Consider the following 16,676-nt stretch of genomic DNA (forward strand, 5'->3'; position numbering starts at 1 on the left):
TATATTTTTAAGGTCTTGCCAAAGAACTTGATCTTCACACCTGTCCCAGTATATCACACACATATAATTGCTAATAAATTAAAATGAACCATGAAATTTTACAGATATTTCTTGTTGCGAACGTAATTCATCAGCAGTCAGTGTTAAGGGCAAGCGTTTCAATTACTCTAAATAGTCTGTAAAAGTAAAGCTTACAAACTTTTTGAAAAGAATGTCAAACGTTTTGTGTAAAGATTTGTCTAAAATTATGAAATAAAAAATATTAGGGAAGCGTTTAGTGCACCTCAATTTCTGTTCATGGTGTCGAGCATCGTTCAAAGGCAAGTAGAACGTTTCTCTGATCTACTTATTTGTTTTACACAAATCATTTCATATAATATATGACTGATTTCTTCCATTTTTGAATTTCAGATTTTATTCAGAAAGCATGATCTTACTGACTCCTCGTTTGCCTTTCTAACGTACTTGATTCGAAGGAAGCCTTTTTGACATTTAAATACCTTACCAACGTATCTTTTTATGTGCAAAATAGCTAGGCCTTGAACAGATGACATTTTTGACACTTGATTTAAAGCAGCTTTTCGTGAAATATTTCAATTTTTCCTCATCTTATTACCCTGATTACTTTCAAGGTGTTAAATATTTTCATGCCAAACTAGACCTCATGCTGGTCACTTTGACACCCCGGTTACCTGTGTCTCTTTGTTTGCCTATGAAAATTTGGACAAAGCCTCATGGTGTAAGTTATAGGGAGTCTTGTTTTCGGTCTGCTCACGCGTTTACAGAAACCTATTTAGTGTTAATCATATGATAAAATAGTCTTAAAAGACATCATAGTCGCCGTTGACTGTATAAAATATTTATTGTTACTACTGCAATTTCGCCCTTATGGCCATTTTCAAGTAATACTGCAAAGTTACCTAAACACAAAAATACAAACGTGAAGCACAGAGTGTATATACATAATTAAGCAAACATTTCATTAAGAAAGTAGCTCAATTATAAAAATTGGAGATAAATGTACATTACTTACATTCTGTCAGAGTTCTGATATATAATTCTTTGTATGCGTATAAATTTTACGAATATAAATGGCGTAAAACGCTCTCCAGCAATCCAATTCACTTTGCAGCACCACAAATTCTGACAAAACATCACAATGCCTCCGCATGAATACTTCGTGCATCCTTCACCCAGGCTCTATTATAGGAAACAGGACTAAGTAAATATGTATACTATTCCATCGAAATTGTTTAAAATGTTTTTCGGTAAGTGTTTAAAATTACTGTACAGTTCGATGAATTACTGTTGAAATAGATTGATACAATAAATCACAAGCTTCGGAAACAATGAAATGTCGAGGCTACATTTCATTTATAAAAAAATAAAATATATTTAAGTATGCTTTTCTTCGCTCGTTATAGTCCATAAACTTTTCTTTACAGTAAAGTACACCAGATTACTGTTAAAATTTGTTACTTATGATTTAAGACAAAACTGGTCAGATACATCACATAAAAACTTGCGATCTTAAAATGCATAAAATGACACAGATACATTGCGAGTGGTAGCGGATATGACATTACACAGTTACTAATATAATTTTGAAGCATCTACGTATTTTTTAAAATTTTTTTTAACCTCGTTTACACGCTTGCCTATAAAAATGTCAGGGTGGTAAACTCCCATCAGACGTCAAGGTATTGCGCCTGTAAGCCATTTTACAATCTATCATTTGTACCTAAAACGGACTGAAAATTATCTACAAATCTTTTATTTTTTAAATCAGTTTTATCATTAAGTAGGTCATTGGGACGATATTTAATGCAGTTGTAAATCTCTATTTCTTCTAGAACATTCATGATTCTACTTTTAGGCACAGTCTGCAGTATTTTAAGGGATGAATCTGTGTTGCTGACCATATGTTTATTCTCAATTAAGTGTTTGCTAGAGGTACAGATATTGCTTTCTGTCTGCCTGACGTGTTCTTTAAACCTGTCGTTAAATGCCCGCCCAGTTTGTCCAATATAAGATTTTGTGCATGGGCCACATTCTATTCTGTAAACCCCTGATCTTGCAAACTGGTTTGTTCTACCTGTTCCTTGCCTGAATTTTATATTTAATGCATTGTCTGTGTGAAAGCTGATCCCTACATTGGTTTTCTCAGACACCTGTGCAATTTTGTTTGATACTACTCACATCCTACTCCTACTCCTATCCTACTGCCCATTACAATCATAGCACTATTTAGTAAGCTGTATGATGTCGACAGATGAAAAGACTTTACGATATAAAGCTTATAAGTCGTATCCTTGGTGTGCACTATCTTTGCTACGTGCACAGGCATTATCTTTAGTAAATGAATTTTCGCGCCAACTGACTTAGCTCCACATGTTGTCATTGCACCTGAGCTTGTATGTGTGATAGATTATTAGAACGATGGTAACATCGACAGTTCAGTACATATTTAACAACATATTACGATGTAAGAAGTGTCGTACTCATCGGATCTTGTGGGACTCTCACAGTCAAAAGTCTGCATTTTGACGACGACATGTACTCATGTCAGATAGTTCTATATTCTGACAGAATGTAAGTAATGTACATTTATCTCCAATTTTTATAATTGAGCTACTTTCTTAATGAAATGCTTGCTTAATTATGTATATACACTCTGTGCTTCACGTTTGTATTTTTGTGTTTAGGTAACTTTGCAGTATTACTTGAAAATGGCCATAAGGGCGAAATTGCAATAGTAACAATAAATATTTTATGCAGTCAACGGCCACTAAGATGTCTTTTAAGAAATATTATGTGACTGTGAATCCCAACAATGAGAAATTAATCAGATAAAATAGTCCTTTCTGTGTGCTCTCTTTTCCAAAAGTCGTCGTTTCAATATTTTGAACCTTTTATGAGATACGACGATTTTTACGACCACTTGATTCCCGAAGCGCAGGAAAGGTTCGGACGCGACGCGAGCGACCCGTCCGCGGATATAACAACCAATATCTCAAATTTAAATACAATTTAGATATATTGGTCACATTTGTAAGTAGGCTGTTTAGGTTTTTATGTTGGTAACGCCACGTAGCGCTCTATATGAAAATCACTGACTGTGCTGTGTGAAGGCTATGGATGGTTTGCATTGTTGGAGTATATGCTATTGTAGTGTTGGGCAGATGGCTGCTAACAGCGCGTAGCGTTGCGCAGTTGGAGGTGAGCCGCCAGCAGTGGTGGAGGTGGGGAGTGAGATGACGGAGTTTTGAGCGCGGATGATCTGGACGTGTGTCCATCAGAGACAGTAAATTTGTAAGACTGGATGTCATGAACTGATATATATATTATAACTTTTGAAGACTATTAAGGTAAATACATTGTTTGTTCTTTATCAAAATCTTTCATTTGATAGCTATGCCTATGAGTAGTTAGTGCCTTCAGTAGTTTGAATCTTTTATTTAGCTGGCAATAGTGGCGCTCGCTGTATTGCAGTAGTTCGAGTAACGAAGATTTTTGTGAGGTAAGTTATTTGTGAAACATATAGGTTAATGTTAGTCAGGGCCATTCTGTTGTAGGGATTATTGAAAGTCAGGTTGCGTTGCGCTAAGATAATGTAAGAGGTTTATCAGCACAGTAATTCATTAATTTTTCTAAGGGGACGTTTCACAGTTGATACGCAATAATGTATGGTCTTAAATGAACTATTCGGAAAGTCTACACAATGTGATTTTACCTATGCAAATTCTTAAAAATCTCGTGCAGCCATGTGGTCAATTTCGTGCAGCACAGTAACTATGACGAATAACGAAAATAAATTCTGACCTTTACATTTAAGGATATCAAGCTGTAGATTGCGGAAGAATCAGATTTTTTCACCGAATAGTTTTCTTAAAATCAGATGTTCAGTAAATGATAGCTGCCGCGGCGTCCGCTCCACTGCTTTGCCGAGAAGACAAGTGGCTGTCGCTCTGTGTCGCGCGTGCTGCAGCGACAAGATTCAAACCCGTACGAATTCAAGCGTCGCCAATTGCAGCGCGAGACAGGCAGCAACACAGGTGTCGCTCACTTAGGACACTTACGTAACTACACCTGCGGTTGTGTTTTGTCGCCTGAAGTTGTCGCGCGCTGTCTCTCGCTTCTGTCGCCCACGTAGGACACCGCCTTATAGCGGTGCTGCGCTCTGTTGCAGACGCCTCCCCCTTCCTTTTACAAATCCCTTGAGATCCTGGAACGCCATCCTCTTCGCCTCGCCTATCGCATCCGTCTCCCCTCCACCCACGCGGATCCTGTACGACCTCATTCCCTTCCCCCACCTCCTCCTTTTCCTTGAACGGATACGGCTCCTCTACACCTCCCGCAAACTCGATCCTCCTCACCCGCTGGTCTCTCCCGTCCTCTCCCGGCCCCGTCCGCTGCCGCGCCTGTACTTCCGCGTCCCACCTGCTCTCCATCTCTCCATCTCTCCACTCTCCACGCCATCTCCCAAGGTGGCTTCCGCCAGCTCCCCCTCCCTGATGATGCCTCCACCCCTCCATCTATCCCTCCTACCAACTTTGATCCTTCCTGCCTCTTCCTGTGTTTGGGCACCCTTTCTCCCTTCTCTCCCCCTTACTTCCCTCCTCCCTTTCTCACCACTCCTCCCCCGGGCTTGCCCTACCCCCGTGCCTCTACTCCTCGTCCCCTCTCCTCTGCCATTGGCATCTTTGCTCTCCCCTCTCCCTCCCCCTCACCCTTCTACCCCTCTTGGCAGGTCTACATCTACATCTACATTCATACTCCGCAAGCCACCCAACGGTGTGTGGCAGAGGGCACTTTACGTGCCACTGTCATTACCTCCTTTTCCTGTTCCAGTTGCGTATGGTTCGCGGGAAGAACGACTGTCTGAAAGCCTCCGTGCGCGCTCTAATCTCTCTAATTTTACATTCGTGATCTCCTCGGGAGGTATAAGTAGGGGGAAGCAATATACTCGATACCTCATCCAGAAACGCACCCTCTCGAAAACTGGCGAGCAAGCTACACCGCGATGCAGAGCGCCTCTCTTCCAGAGTCTGCCACTTGAGTTTGCTAAACATCTCCGTAACGCTATCACGGTTACCAAATAACCCTGTGACGAAACGCGCCGCTCTTCTTTGGATCTTCTCTATCTCCTCTGTCAACCCGATCTGGTACGGATCCCACACTGACGAGCAATACTCAAGTATAGGTCGAACGAGTGTTTTGCAAGCCACCTCCTTTGTTGATGGACTACATTTTCTAAGCACTCTCCCAATGAATCTCAACCTGGCACCCGCCTTACCAACAATTAATTTTATATGATCATTCCACTTCAAATCGTTCCGCACGCATACTCCCAGATATTTTACAGAAGTAACTGCTACCAGTGTTTGTTCCGCTATCATATAATCATACAATAAAGGATCCTTCTTTCTATGTATTCGCAATACATTACATTTGTCTATGTTAAGGGACAGTTGCCACTCCCTGCACCAAGTGCCTATCCGCTGCAGATCTTCCTGCATTTCGCTACAATTTTCTAATGCTGCAACTTCTCTGTATACTACAGCATCATCCGCGAAAAGCCGCATGGAACTTCCGACACTATCTACTAGGTCATTTATATATATTGTGAAAAGCAATGGGCCCATAACACTCCCCTGTGGCACGCCAGAGGTTACTTTAACGTCTGTAGATGTCTCTCCATTGATAACAACATGCTGTGTTCTGTTTGCTAAAAACTCTTCAATCCAGCCACACAGCTGGTCTGATATTCCGTAGGCTCTTACTTTGTTTATCAGGCGACAGTGCGGAACTGTATCGAACGCCTTCCGGAAGTCAAGAAAAATAGCATCTACCTGGGAGCCTGTATCTAATATTTTCTGGGTCTCATGAACAAATAACGCGAGTTGGGTCTCACACGATCGCTGTTTCCGGAATCCATGTTGATTCCTACATAGTAGATTCTGGGTTTCCAAAAACGACATGATACTCGAGCAAAAAACATGTTCTAAAATTCTACAACAGATCGACGTCAGAGATATAGGTCTATAGTTTTGCGCATCTGCTCGACGACCCTTCTTGAAGACTGGGACTACCTGTGCTCTTTTCCAATCATTTGGAACCCTCCGTTCCTCTAGAGACTTGCGGTACACGGCTGTTAGAAGGGGGGCAAGTTCTTTCGCGTACTCTGTGTAGAATCGAATTGCTATCCCGTCAGGTCCAGTGGAATTTCCTCTGTTGAGTGATTCCAGTTGCTTTTCTATTCCTTGGACACTTATTTCGATGTCAGCCATTTTTTCGTTTGTGCGAGGATTTAGAGAAGGAACTGCAGTGCGGTCTTCCTCTGTGAAACAGCTTTGGAAAAAGGTGTTTAGTATTTCAGCTTTACGCGTGTCGTCCTCTGTTTCAATGCCTTCATCATCCCGGAGTGTCTGGATATGCTGTTTCGATCCACTTACTGATTTAACGTAAGACCAGAACTTCCTAGGATTTTCTGTCAAGTCTGTACATAGAATTTTACTTTCGAATTCACTGAACGCTTCTCGCATAGCCCTCCTTACGCTAACTTTGACATCGCTTAGCTTCTGTTTGTCTGAGAGGTTTTGGCTGCGTTTAAACTTGGAGTGAAGCTCTCTTTGCTTTCGCAGTAGTTTCCTAACTTTGTTGTTGTACCACGGTGGGTTTTTCCCGTCCCTCACAGTTTTACTCGGCACGTACCTGTCTAAAACGCATTTTACGATTGCCTTGAACTTTTTCCATAAACACTCAACATTGTCAGTGTCGGAACAGAAATTTTCGTTTTGATCTGTTAGGTAGTCTGAAATCTGCCTTCTATTACTCTTGCTAAACAGATAAACCTTCCTCCCTCGGACTCGCACACGTTACGTGGACATACGCGCGCCGGAGATAATCGCCATCAATGTCTCGTGTGTGTGCCGTCGTGTTTTGTGTTCAGTGATCACCGTCACGCTCCGTCGTTCCCATGTGTCATGGCAATCATCGATATTTGTGCGTCGTGTCAACAGCTTGTGGTGTGATTTCTCGTCGAGTGTGAACGGCTCCATGTTTTGTATTTTATGTCTACTGTTTTTCACCCACCATTCTGTCATTTCTGAGTGTTCTTTCTGTCTTTTATCACTGTCTCCTCTAAGGCTGAAGAGCGGCGTAGAATGCTGCTGCCAGCCTACCTGTTTGTATGTGCAGGTATAAAATAACAATAAAGGGAAAAAAATGTTGCAGACGCGGAGGCTGGCGCTGTGCGCGGCGGTGCTGGCGTGCCTGGCGGCGACGGCGGCGCCCGCTGCGGCTCAGTCGCGCAGCCAGCGGCAGGAGCAGGCAGCCTCGCGCAGACACCCCGGCTCGCCGTGCCCGCGCGTCTTCACGTACGAGGGCGACGAGGCCGAGCCCGACCGCTGGTACGGCACCGTCATGCTGGCCACGGACGAGCCGCTCATCGGCATCCGGCTCGACGTGCAGCTCGACAAGCCGGCCAAGATCCTGGGCGTGAGTAGCCAACGCGGCGCTCGCACAGCACGAAACAAACGTGCCCACCATTCTGTCCACAAATCTAACGCAAATGGCATTAATGAAGGGTGAGGCAGAGCAAAAATGAGAAATTGGGCAAGTGTGATTAGTTCTCACGCATTGTGCGCTGCACACAAACTTTATATAAGGCAACGTCCTGATTGACTGACTGACTTACAATCGCCCAGCCCAAAATGCTAAGGGAAGAAACTTGAAATATGGAGGTGTATATCTTATACCCTCAGACTTCAACAAGAATGTAATAATTCCAATCCCAAAGAAAGCAGGTGCTGACAGATGTGAAAATTACCGAACAATCAGTTTAATAAGTCACGGATGCAAAATACTAACGCGAATTCTTTACAGACGAATGGAAAAACTGGTAGAAGCCGACCTCGGGGAAGATCAGTTTGGATTTCGTTGAAATATTGGAACACGTGAGGCAATACTGACCCTACAACTTATCTTACAACGGAACCTCCCCATCGCACCCCCCTCACATTTAGTTATAAGTTGGCTTAGTGGTTAGGCCTTGAAAAACTGAACACAGATCAATCGAGAAAACAGGAAGAAGTTGTGTGGAACTATGAAAAAAATAGGCAAAATATACAAACTGAGTAGTCCATGCGCAAGATAGCCAACATCAATGATAAAGTGAGCTCAGGTGAGCCGTAGTCCCGTGGTTACCGTGAGCGGTTGCGGAACTAGAGGTCCACCGCGGGAAAAGTTTAATTTATTTTATTTTATTTAGGATTATCACATCCATAAGAAAACATAAATCGGGAAAAGTAGAAGAATCTTTTTACCCATTCGCACAGTGTACAAGTTAGGTGGGTCGACAACATATTCTTGTCATGTCACGCACATGCCGTCACCAGTGTCGTATAGAATATATCAGACGTGTTTTCCTGTGGAGGAATCGGTTAACCTATGACCTTGCGATCAAATGTTTTCGGTTCGCATTGGAGAGGCACGTCCTTTCGTCTACTAATCGCGCGGTTTTGCGGTGCTGTCGCAAAACACTTACACTAAACTTATTACAGTGAACAGAGACGTCAATGAACGAACGGACAGATCATAACTTTGCGAAAATTAAGAAAAAAAATTTTTCACTCGAGGGAAAACTTGAACCAGGAACTTCTCGTTCCGCAACTGCTCACGCTAACCACGGGACCACGGCGCACTTGAGTACGCGTATTGCTTGATGTTGCTTATGTTGCACATGGACTACTCAGTTTGTAAATTTTGCTTATTTTTTTCATAGTTCCACACAACTTCTTCCTGTTTTCTCGATTGATCTGTGTTCAGTTTTTCAAGGCCTATCCAATATGCCAACTTATAACTAAATCTGAGGGGGTGCGATGGGTACGTTCCCTTGTTAGAAGCTAGATTAAGGAAAGGCAAACCTACGTTTCTAGCATTTGTAGACTTAGAGTAAGCTTTTGACAATGTTGACTGGAACACTCTCTTTCAAATTCTGAAGGTGTCAGGGGTAAAATACAGGGAGCGAAAGGCTATTAACAATTCGTACAGAAACCAGACGGCAGATATAAGAGTCGAGGGTTATGAAAAGGGAAGCAGTGGTTGGGAAGGGACTGACACAGTGTTGTAGCCTATCCCCGATGTTATTCAATCTGTATATTGAGCAAGCAGTGAAGGAAACAAAAGAAAAATTCGGAGTAGGTATTAAAATCCGTGGAGAAGAAATAAAAAATTTGAGGTACGCCGATGACATTGTAATTCTGTCACAAACAGCAAAGGACTTGGAAGAGCAGTTGAACGGAATGGACAGTGTCATCAAAAGAGGATATATGACGAACATCAACAAAAGCAAAACGAGGATACTGCAGTGTAGTCGAATTAAGTCGGGTGATGCTGACGGAATTAGATTAGGAAATGAGACACTTAAAGTAGTAAATCAGTTTTGCTATTTGGGGAGCGAAATAACTGATGATGGTCGAAGTAGAGAGGATATAAAATGTAGACTGGCAATGGCAAGGAAAGCGTTTCTGAAGAAGAGAAATTTGTTAACATCGAGTATAGGTTTAAGTGTCAGGAAGTCGTTTCTGAAGTATTTGTATGGAGCGTAGCCATGTATGGAAGTGAAACATGGACGATAACTAGTTTGGACAAGAGGTGAAAAGAAGCTTTCGAAATGTGGTGCTACAGAAGAATGCTGAAGATTAGAGGGGTAGATCATATAACAAATGAGGAGGTATTGAATAGGATTGGAGAGAAGAGAAGTTTGTGGCACAACTTGACTAGAAGAAGGGATCGGTTGGTAGGACATGTTCTGAGGCATCAACGGATCACCAATTTAGTATTGGAGGGCAGGGTGGAGGGTAAAAATCGTAGAGGGAGACCAAGAGATGAATACACTAGACAGATTCAGAAGGATGTAGGTTGCAAGAGGTACTGGGAGATGAAGAAGCTTGCACAGGATAGACTAGCATGGAGAGTCGCATCAATCCAGTCTCAGCACTGAAGACCACAACAAACAACATATCTTATACTACAAGCGTCGTTTAAGAACAACTTTTTTCGAAATTCGAACTCTAAGAGGATGAAATAGGGATGAATGTTTTTGGAAAAATGTCGCTATAAAGGTAATTCCGAGGCTGGACCTACGAAAATTGATATCTGGTTTCTCGGACAGAATAAAGAAATACATTTTTTAGCTTTTCGGACATTTACTTACATAAGGGTGAAACAGTGACTGAAAAGCGCCATAGAAATTAGTATAGGCATGCGTATTCAAATACAGAGATATGTAAACAAGCAGAATACGGAGCTGCGGTCGGAAACGCCTATACAGGGTGTTACAAACAGGTACGGACAAACTTTCAGGAAACATTCCTCACACACAAATAAAGAAAAGATGTTATGTGGACATGTGTCCGGAAACGCTTAATTTCCATGTTAGAGCTCATTTTAGTTTCGTCAGTATGTACTGTACTTCCTCGATTCAACGCCAGTTGGCCCAATTGAAGGAAGGTAATGTTGACTTCGGTGCTTGTGTTGACATGCGACTCATTGCTCTACAGTACTAGCGTCAAGCACATTAGTACGTAGCATCAACAGGTTAGTGTTCATCACGAACGTGGTTTTGCAGTCAGTGCAATGTTTACAAATGCGGAGTTGGCAGATACTCATTTGATGTAGGGATTAGCGCGGCACGTTTGTATCGAGACAGATTTCCATAACGAAGGTGCCCCGACAGGAAGACGTTCGAAGCAATTGATCGACGTCTTAGGGAGCACGGAACATTCCAGCCTATGACTCGCGACTGGGGAAGACCTAGAACAACGAGGACCCCTGCAATGGACGAGGCAATTCTTCGTGCAGTTAACGATAACCCTAATGTCAGCGTCAGAGAAGTTGCTGCTGTACAAGGTAACGTTGACCACGTCACTGTATGGAGAGTGCTACGGGAGAACCAGTTGTTTCCGTACCATGTACAGCGTGTGCAGGCACTATCAGCAGCTGATTGGCCTCCACGGGTACACTTCTGCGAATGGTTCATCCAACAATGTGTCAATCCTCATTTCAGTGCAAATGTTCTCTTTACGGATGAGGCCTCATTCCAACGTGATCAAATTGTAAATTTTCACAGTCAACATGTGTGGGCTGACGAGAATCCGAACGCAATTGTGCAATCACGTCATCAACACAGATTTTCTGTGAATGTTTGGGCAGGCATTGTTGGTGATGTCTTGATTGGGCCCCATGTTCTTCCACCTATGCTCAATGGAGCACGTTATCATGATTTCATACGGGATACTCTACCTGTGCTGCTACAACATGTGCCTTTACAAGTACGACACAACATGTGGTTCATGCACGATGGAGCTCCTGCACATTTCAGTCGAAGTGTTCGTACGCTTCTCAACAACAGATTCGGTGGCCGATGGATTGGTAGAGGCGGACCAATTCCATGGCCTCCACGCTCTCCTGACCTCAACCCTCTTGACTTTCATTTATGGAGGCGTTTGAAAGCTCTTGTCTACGCAAACCCGGTACCAAATGTAGAGACTTCGTGCTCGTATTGTAGACGGCTGTCATACAATACGCCATTCTCAAGGACTGCATCAGCGCATCAGAGATTCCATGCGACGGAGGGTGGATGCATGTATCCTCGATAACGGAGGACATTTTTAACATTTCCTGTAACAAAGTGTTTGAAGACACGCTGGTACGTTCTGTTGCTGTCTGTTTCTATTCCATGATTAATGTGATTTGAAGAGAAGTAATAAAATGAGCTCTAACATGGAAAGTAAGCGTTTCTGGACACATGTCCACATAACATATTTTCTTTCTTTGTGTGTGAGGAATGTTTCCTGAAAGTTTGGCCGTACCTTTTTCTAACACCCTGTATAAAAGGCAACGTCCTGGCTGACTGACTGACTTACAATTGCCCACCCCAAACCGCTAAGGGTGGTTGTTGTTGTTGTTGTGCTCTTCAGCCCTGAAACTGATTTGATGCAGCTCTCCATGCTACTCTATCCTGTGCAAGCTTCTTCATCTCCCAGTACCTACTACAACCTACATCCTCCTGAATCTGCTTAGCGTATTCATCTCTTGGTCTCCCTCTACGATTTTTACCCTCCACACTGCCCTCCAGTACTAAATTGGTGATCCCTTGCCTCAGAACATGTCCTACCAACCGATCCCTTCTTCTAGTCAAGTTGTGCCACAAACCCCTCTTCTCCCAAATTCTATTCAGTGCCTCCTCATTAGTTATGTGCTCTACCCATCTAATCTTCAGCATTCTTCTGTAGCACCACATTTCGAAAGCTTCTATTCTCCTCTTGTCCAAACTATTTATTGTCCATGTTTCACTTCCATACATGGCTACACTCCATACAAATACTTTCAGAAACGACTTCCTGACCCTTAAATCTATACTCTATGTTAATAAATTTCTCTTCTTCAGAAACGCTTTCCTTGCCATTGCCAGTCTACATTTTATATCCTCTCTGCTTCGACCATCATCACTTATTTTGCTCCCCAAATAGCAAAACTCCTTTACTAATTTGTCTCATTTCCTAATCTAATTCCCTCAGCATCACCCGACTTAATTCGACTACATTCCGTTATCCTCGTTTTGCTTTTGTTGATGTTCATCTCATACCCTCCTTTCAAGACACTGTCCATTCCGTTCAATTGCTCTTCCAAGTCCTTTGCTGCCTCTGACAGAATTACAATGTCATCGGCGAACCACAAAGTTTATATTTCTTTTCCATGGATTTTAATGCCTACTCCGAACTTTTCTTTTGTTTCCTTTACTGCTTGCTCAATATACAGATTGAATAGCATCGAGGAGAGGCTACAACCCTGTCTCACTCCCTTCCCAACCAATGCTTCCCTTTCGCTAAGGGTAGAAACTTAAAATATGGAGGTGTATATCTTATACTACAGGCGTCGTTTAAGAAGAGATTTTTCGAATTTCGAACTCTTAGAGGATGAAATAGGCGATGAAGGTTTTTTGAAAAATGTCTCTATTAAAGTAATTCTGAGGCTAGACCTACGAAAATTGATATCTGGTTTCTCGGACAAAACGAGGATACTGCAATGTAGTCGAATTAAGTCGGGTGATGCTGACGGAATTAGATTAGGAAATGAGACACTTAAAGTAGTCTCGAACAGAATAAAGAAATACCTTTTTTAGCATTTCGGATATTTAACTACATAAGGATGAAACAGTGACTGAAAACTTTTTTTTTAATACACTGAAGTGCCAAAGAAATTAGTATACCCATGCGTATTGAAATACAGAGATATGTAAACAGGCAGAATACGGCGCGCCGGCCTGTGTGACCGAGCGGTTCTAGGCGCTTCAGTCTGGAACCGCGCGACCGCTACGGTTGCAGGTTCGAATCCTGCCTCAGGCATGGTTTTGTGTGATGTCCTTAGATTAGTTAGTTATAGGGGACTGATGGCCTCAGATGTTGAGCCCCATAGTGCTCAGAGCCACTTGAACTTGAGAATACCGCGCTGCAGTCGGAAACACCTATATAACACAACAAGCGTCTGGCGCACTCCTTACATTGGTTACTGCTGCTACGATGGCGGGGTATCAAGACTGAAGTGACATCACATAAAACTTCCGGGCTGATAAGCCATGGTTGGTGTATAAAACTCTCCCCCTACGACAGCGGGAGACATGCTTCGAGGTAAAGCGCGAACTGCAAAGAGAAGTCGAGGAAGCGCTGATTATATTGAATACAGAGAGCGCCACTGTCCATCGCGTGGCGTCAGCTGTGATGATGTCTCTGGTAATGCCAACATTCTCGATTGAAAGTAATCGATCGTCATGCTTCCGGTGCAACGCTCACATCCAAATGTTATCCAGTTTAACACCTTCGTCTTTCCTGTTAAAATTGTTACTGCGTTTATCAATCTCGATAGCCTCTCTATACATGCACGCATAATAATGCGAAGTTTTAGATATGACGCTCGTCTCGCTGAATTTTATTTCATAATTACCTTCCTGGTAAACATGTTCTGCTACGGCCGATTCATCCGTGTGACCCAGGCGGCAATTCCTCTTATGTTCAACAAGACGGGTGTTCGCGCTTCTCTCTGTGGCACCGATATACACCTGTCCACAACTACAAGGAATTTGATATACCTCCAGTGTAGCCAAAGGGTGTCGTGCATCTTTTGCGGATGTTAAGTATTCTTCTATTTTCCTTAAACTTTCCCTATGCAATCTGTGACCTTGCTAAAAAAAAAGGAAGAAAAACCTTGCCGTTGGGCGACTGTTGTCCGTCGATGCTCCTGATTCTCTGCCTAGAGCAAAGTGCTCGATCTATACCCTCGCTAGAATAGCTATTCTTCACGAAAGGTGACCGTAGATGTTGAATCTCATATTTTAAATAAACAGGTTCACAAATTTTGTGCGCCCTGTCTACCAAAGCTTTTCTTACGACCCCTTTTTTTGTTTAGGGTGATGGTTTGAATCTTTACGCAGATAACGATCAGTATGTGTGGCCTTTCTATACACCTTGTGGCACAACGTTCCGTCCCATCGTTTAATCACAGACACGTCCAGTAAATTCAGTTGCCCATCACTCTCCGTGTCTATAGTAAATTGAATTTTCGGATTAATGCTGTTGAGATGTGTCAGGAAGGCATCCAGCTCCTCTGCTCCGTGTGTCCATACTACGAACGTGTGATCGACACAGCGATACCATCTGGCTGGTCTCTTACTGGCAGTCTGCAACGGCCGTCGACCGATGCTGACATCGCACCTTTACCTCGGAGGATGTCTCCCGCAGTCGGAGACGGATCGAACACGGCCTATCAGCCCGTTTGTTTTAAGTGAACACAATAGCGGCCGTGAAAACCTACATTGTATGATCAAACGCATCTACGGGGAGGAGCATCGGTTCGACGATTCGAAGGAATGCGCAAGAAGAAAGCACAACAACTGTGTACCCTCACCTTCCTGTTACGCTGCAGGGACACCTCGACGCTTCCGAAATTTCTGAAGGTGAAGAGTATGTTTCGCTCGGCTCAGGCTCCTAGTATTTACAAACGTATGGAATCTGCTGTGTTACGGGAGAGGATTCATCAGACGCGGCGAGCACTGGCGGAAACCAGCAGTAAGCTTTTACATCTCCACTTGGTTATTAGTTATGCTATGCCGTGTGGTGACTGCGGCGTTCGCCTAGCGACGCGAGCTTTTAGAACGAGTCCGGTGACCAGTGTCCTGGTGGAGGCAGGAGTCCCTCCGTTGCAGATCCGACGTGCACAACTGCCCGTCAGTTACGTTGCACACATTTGTAGTTCTCCTGAGCATCAGAATTACCGTTTCCTCTTTCCACGCGCGGTAGTTCATCTCCCGCATCGGCGGCCCAGGTCAGGGCTAACGATTGTGGTTCGCGTGTGATCTCGTCTGCCTGAACTGGAGTCCTTCCCTTTACCACCCATCGTGCAGGTCCGTCCGCATACACCTCTACGGTGTACATACAGGCCGCAGATTCGTCTGGACCTTTCGCATGATCCTAAGGACTCAGTTACTCCTGCCGCTCTCCGCTGTCACGTCCTCTCTATTCTTGACGTGTTCCGAGGCTCTGAAGTGGTTTACACCGACGGCTGATGGTCATGTTGGCTTCGCCTGCCTCCACAGAGGTCATTTTGAACAGCATTCCTTGCCCGATGGCTGCAGTGTATTCACTGCAGAGCTGGTGGCCATCTCTCGTGCATTTCAGTATACCCGTTCATGCCCCGGGATATCGTTTCTTCTGTGTACTGACTCCTTGAGCAGCCTACGAGCTATCGACCAGTGCTACCCTCGCCATCCTTTGGTAGCGTCCATCCAGGAGTCCATCTATACCCTGGACCGTGTAGCGGCCCTTTTTTCTATCCCGACTTCCGTATCTTGCATGAAAGTAGGAATGTTAATTTATCTATGCATTGACTGGTATTGAGGGGTTTTGTTTTATCCCGGCTAGTTCTTAAATTAACCCCAGTGAGTCACTACACGTATTGTCTTCCCAGTTCTGAAGGAAAAAACCGTAAGTAAATTAATACTAGTGTTTTCAATATATTCTCGTTCACTTGTTTCAGTTACTAGTCTGCAGTTTATTCTTGGTGAAAATCACGTAACCTAATTATTTATGAACCTAAATCGAAGTAAAGTTCAAGACGAATAGTCAGTTTCTAATTAACACGTTATTTTATTTAACAATAATTATTAATAAATCAGTTCATTCACACGATCGCATTCAAAGGGGTTCTTTGAATAAGTTCAAATGGCTCTGAGCACTATGGGACTTAACATCTATGGTCATCAGTCCCCTAGAACTTAGAACTACTTAAACCTAACTAACCTAAAGAGATCACACAACACCCAGTCATCACGAGGCAGATAAAATCCCTGACCCCGCCGGGAATCGAACCCGGGAACCCGGGCGTGGGAAGCGAGAACGCTATCGCACGACCACGAGCTGCGGACGTTGAAGAAGTATCTAATCTGGAATCCCGTCAATATCAGATATACTAAACAATGTTCTGTCACTTTCGATAAAAAGATTGTTCCCGTTTAATATCCATAAACTGTCACGAACTATGATTACCAGTCGCGTGAAGTAAAGCTTTTCCACTATCACAATACAAAGTCCGAATCTGTCCAAAAATCGTTAATTCCG

At 43.4% G+C, this 16,676-nt stretch overlaps 1 protein-coding gene across 2 annotated transcripts in view; it reads left to right on the forward strand.

Moving 5' to 3' along the window:
- LOC126203711 (serine protease filzig-like) overlaps positions 1 to 16,676 on the forward strand; it is a 370,785-nt gene that overhangs the window by 186,855 nt on the left and 167,254 nt on the right. For both annotated transcript variants that reach the window (XM_049938086.1, XM_049938087.1), the window contains exon 2: positions 7,237 to 7,500. In XM_049938086.1, coding sequence (XP_049794043.1) covers positions 7,237 to 7,500 — 264 coding nt within the window. The remainder of the gene's footprint in view (positions 1 to 7,236; positions 7,501 to 16,676) is intronic.

The sequence above is a fragment of the Schistocerca nitens genome, chromosome 9 (assembly GCF_023898315.1).
Source record: "Schistocerca nitens isolate TAMUIC-IGC-003100 chromosome 9, iqSchNite1.1, whole genome shotgun sequence".
Classification (NCBI taxonomy): Eukaryota; Metazoa; Arthropoda; class Insecta; order Orthoptera; family Acrididae; genus Schistocerca; species Schistocerca nitens.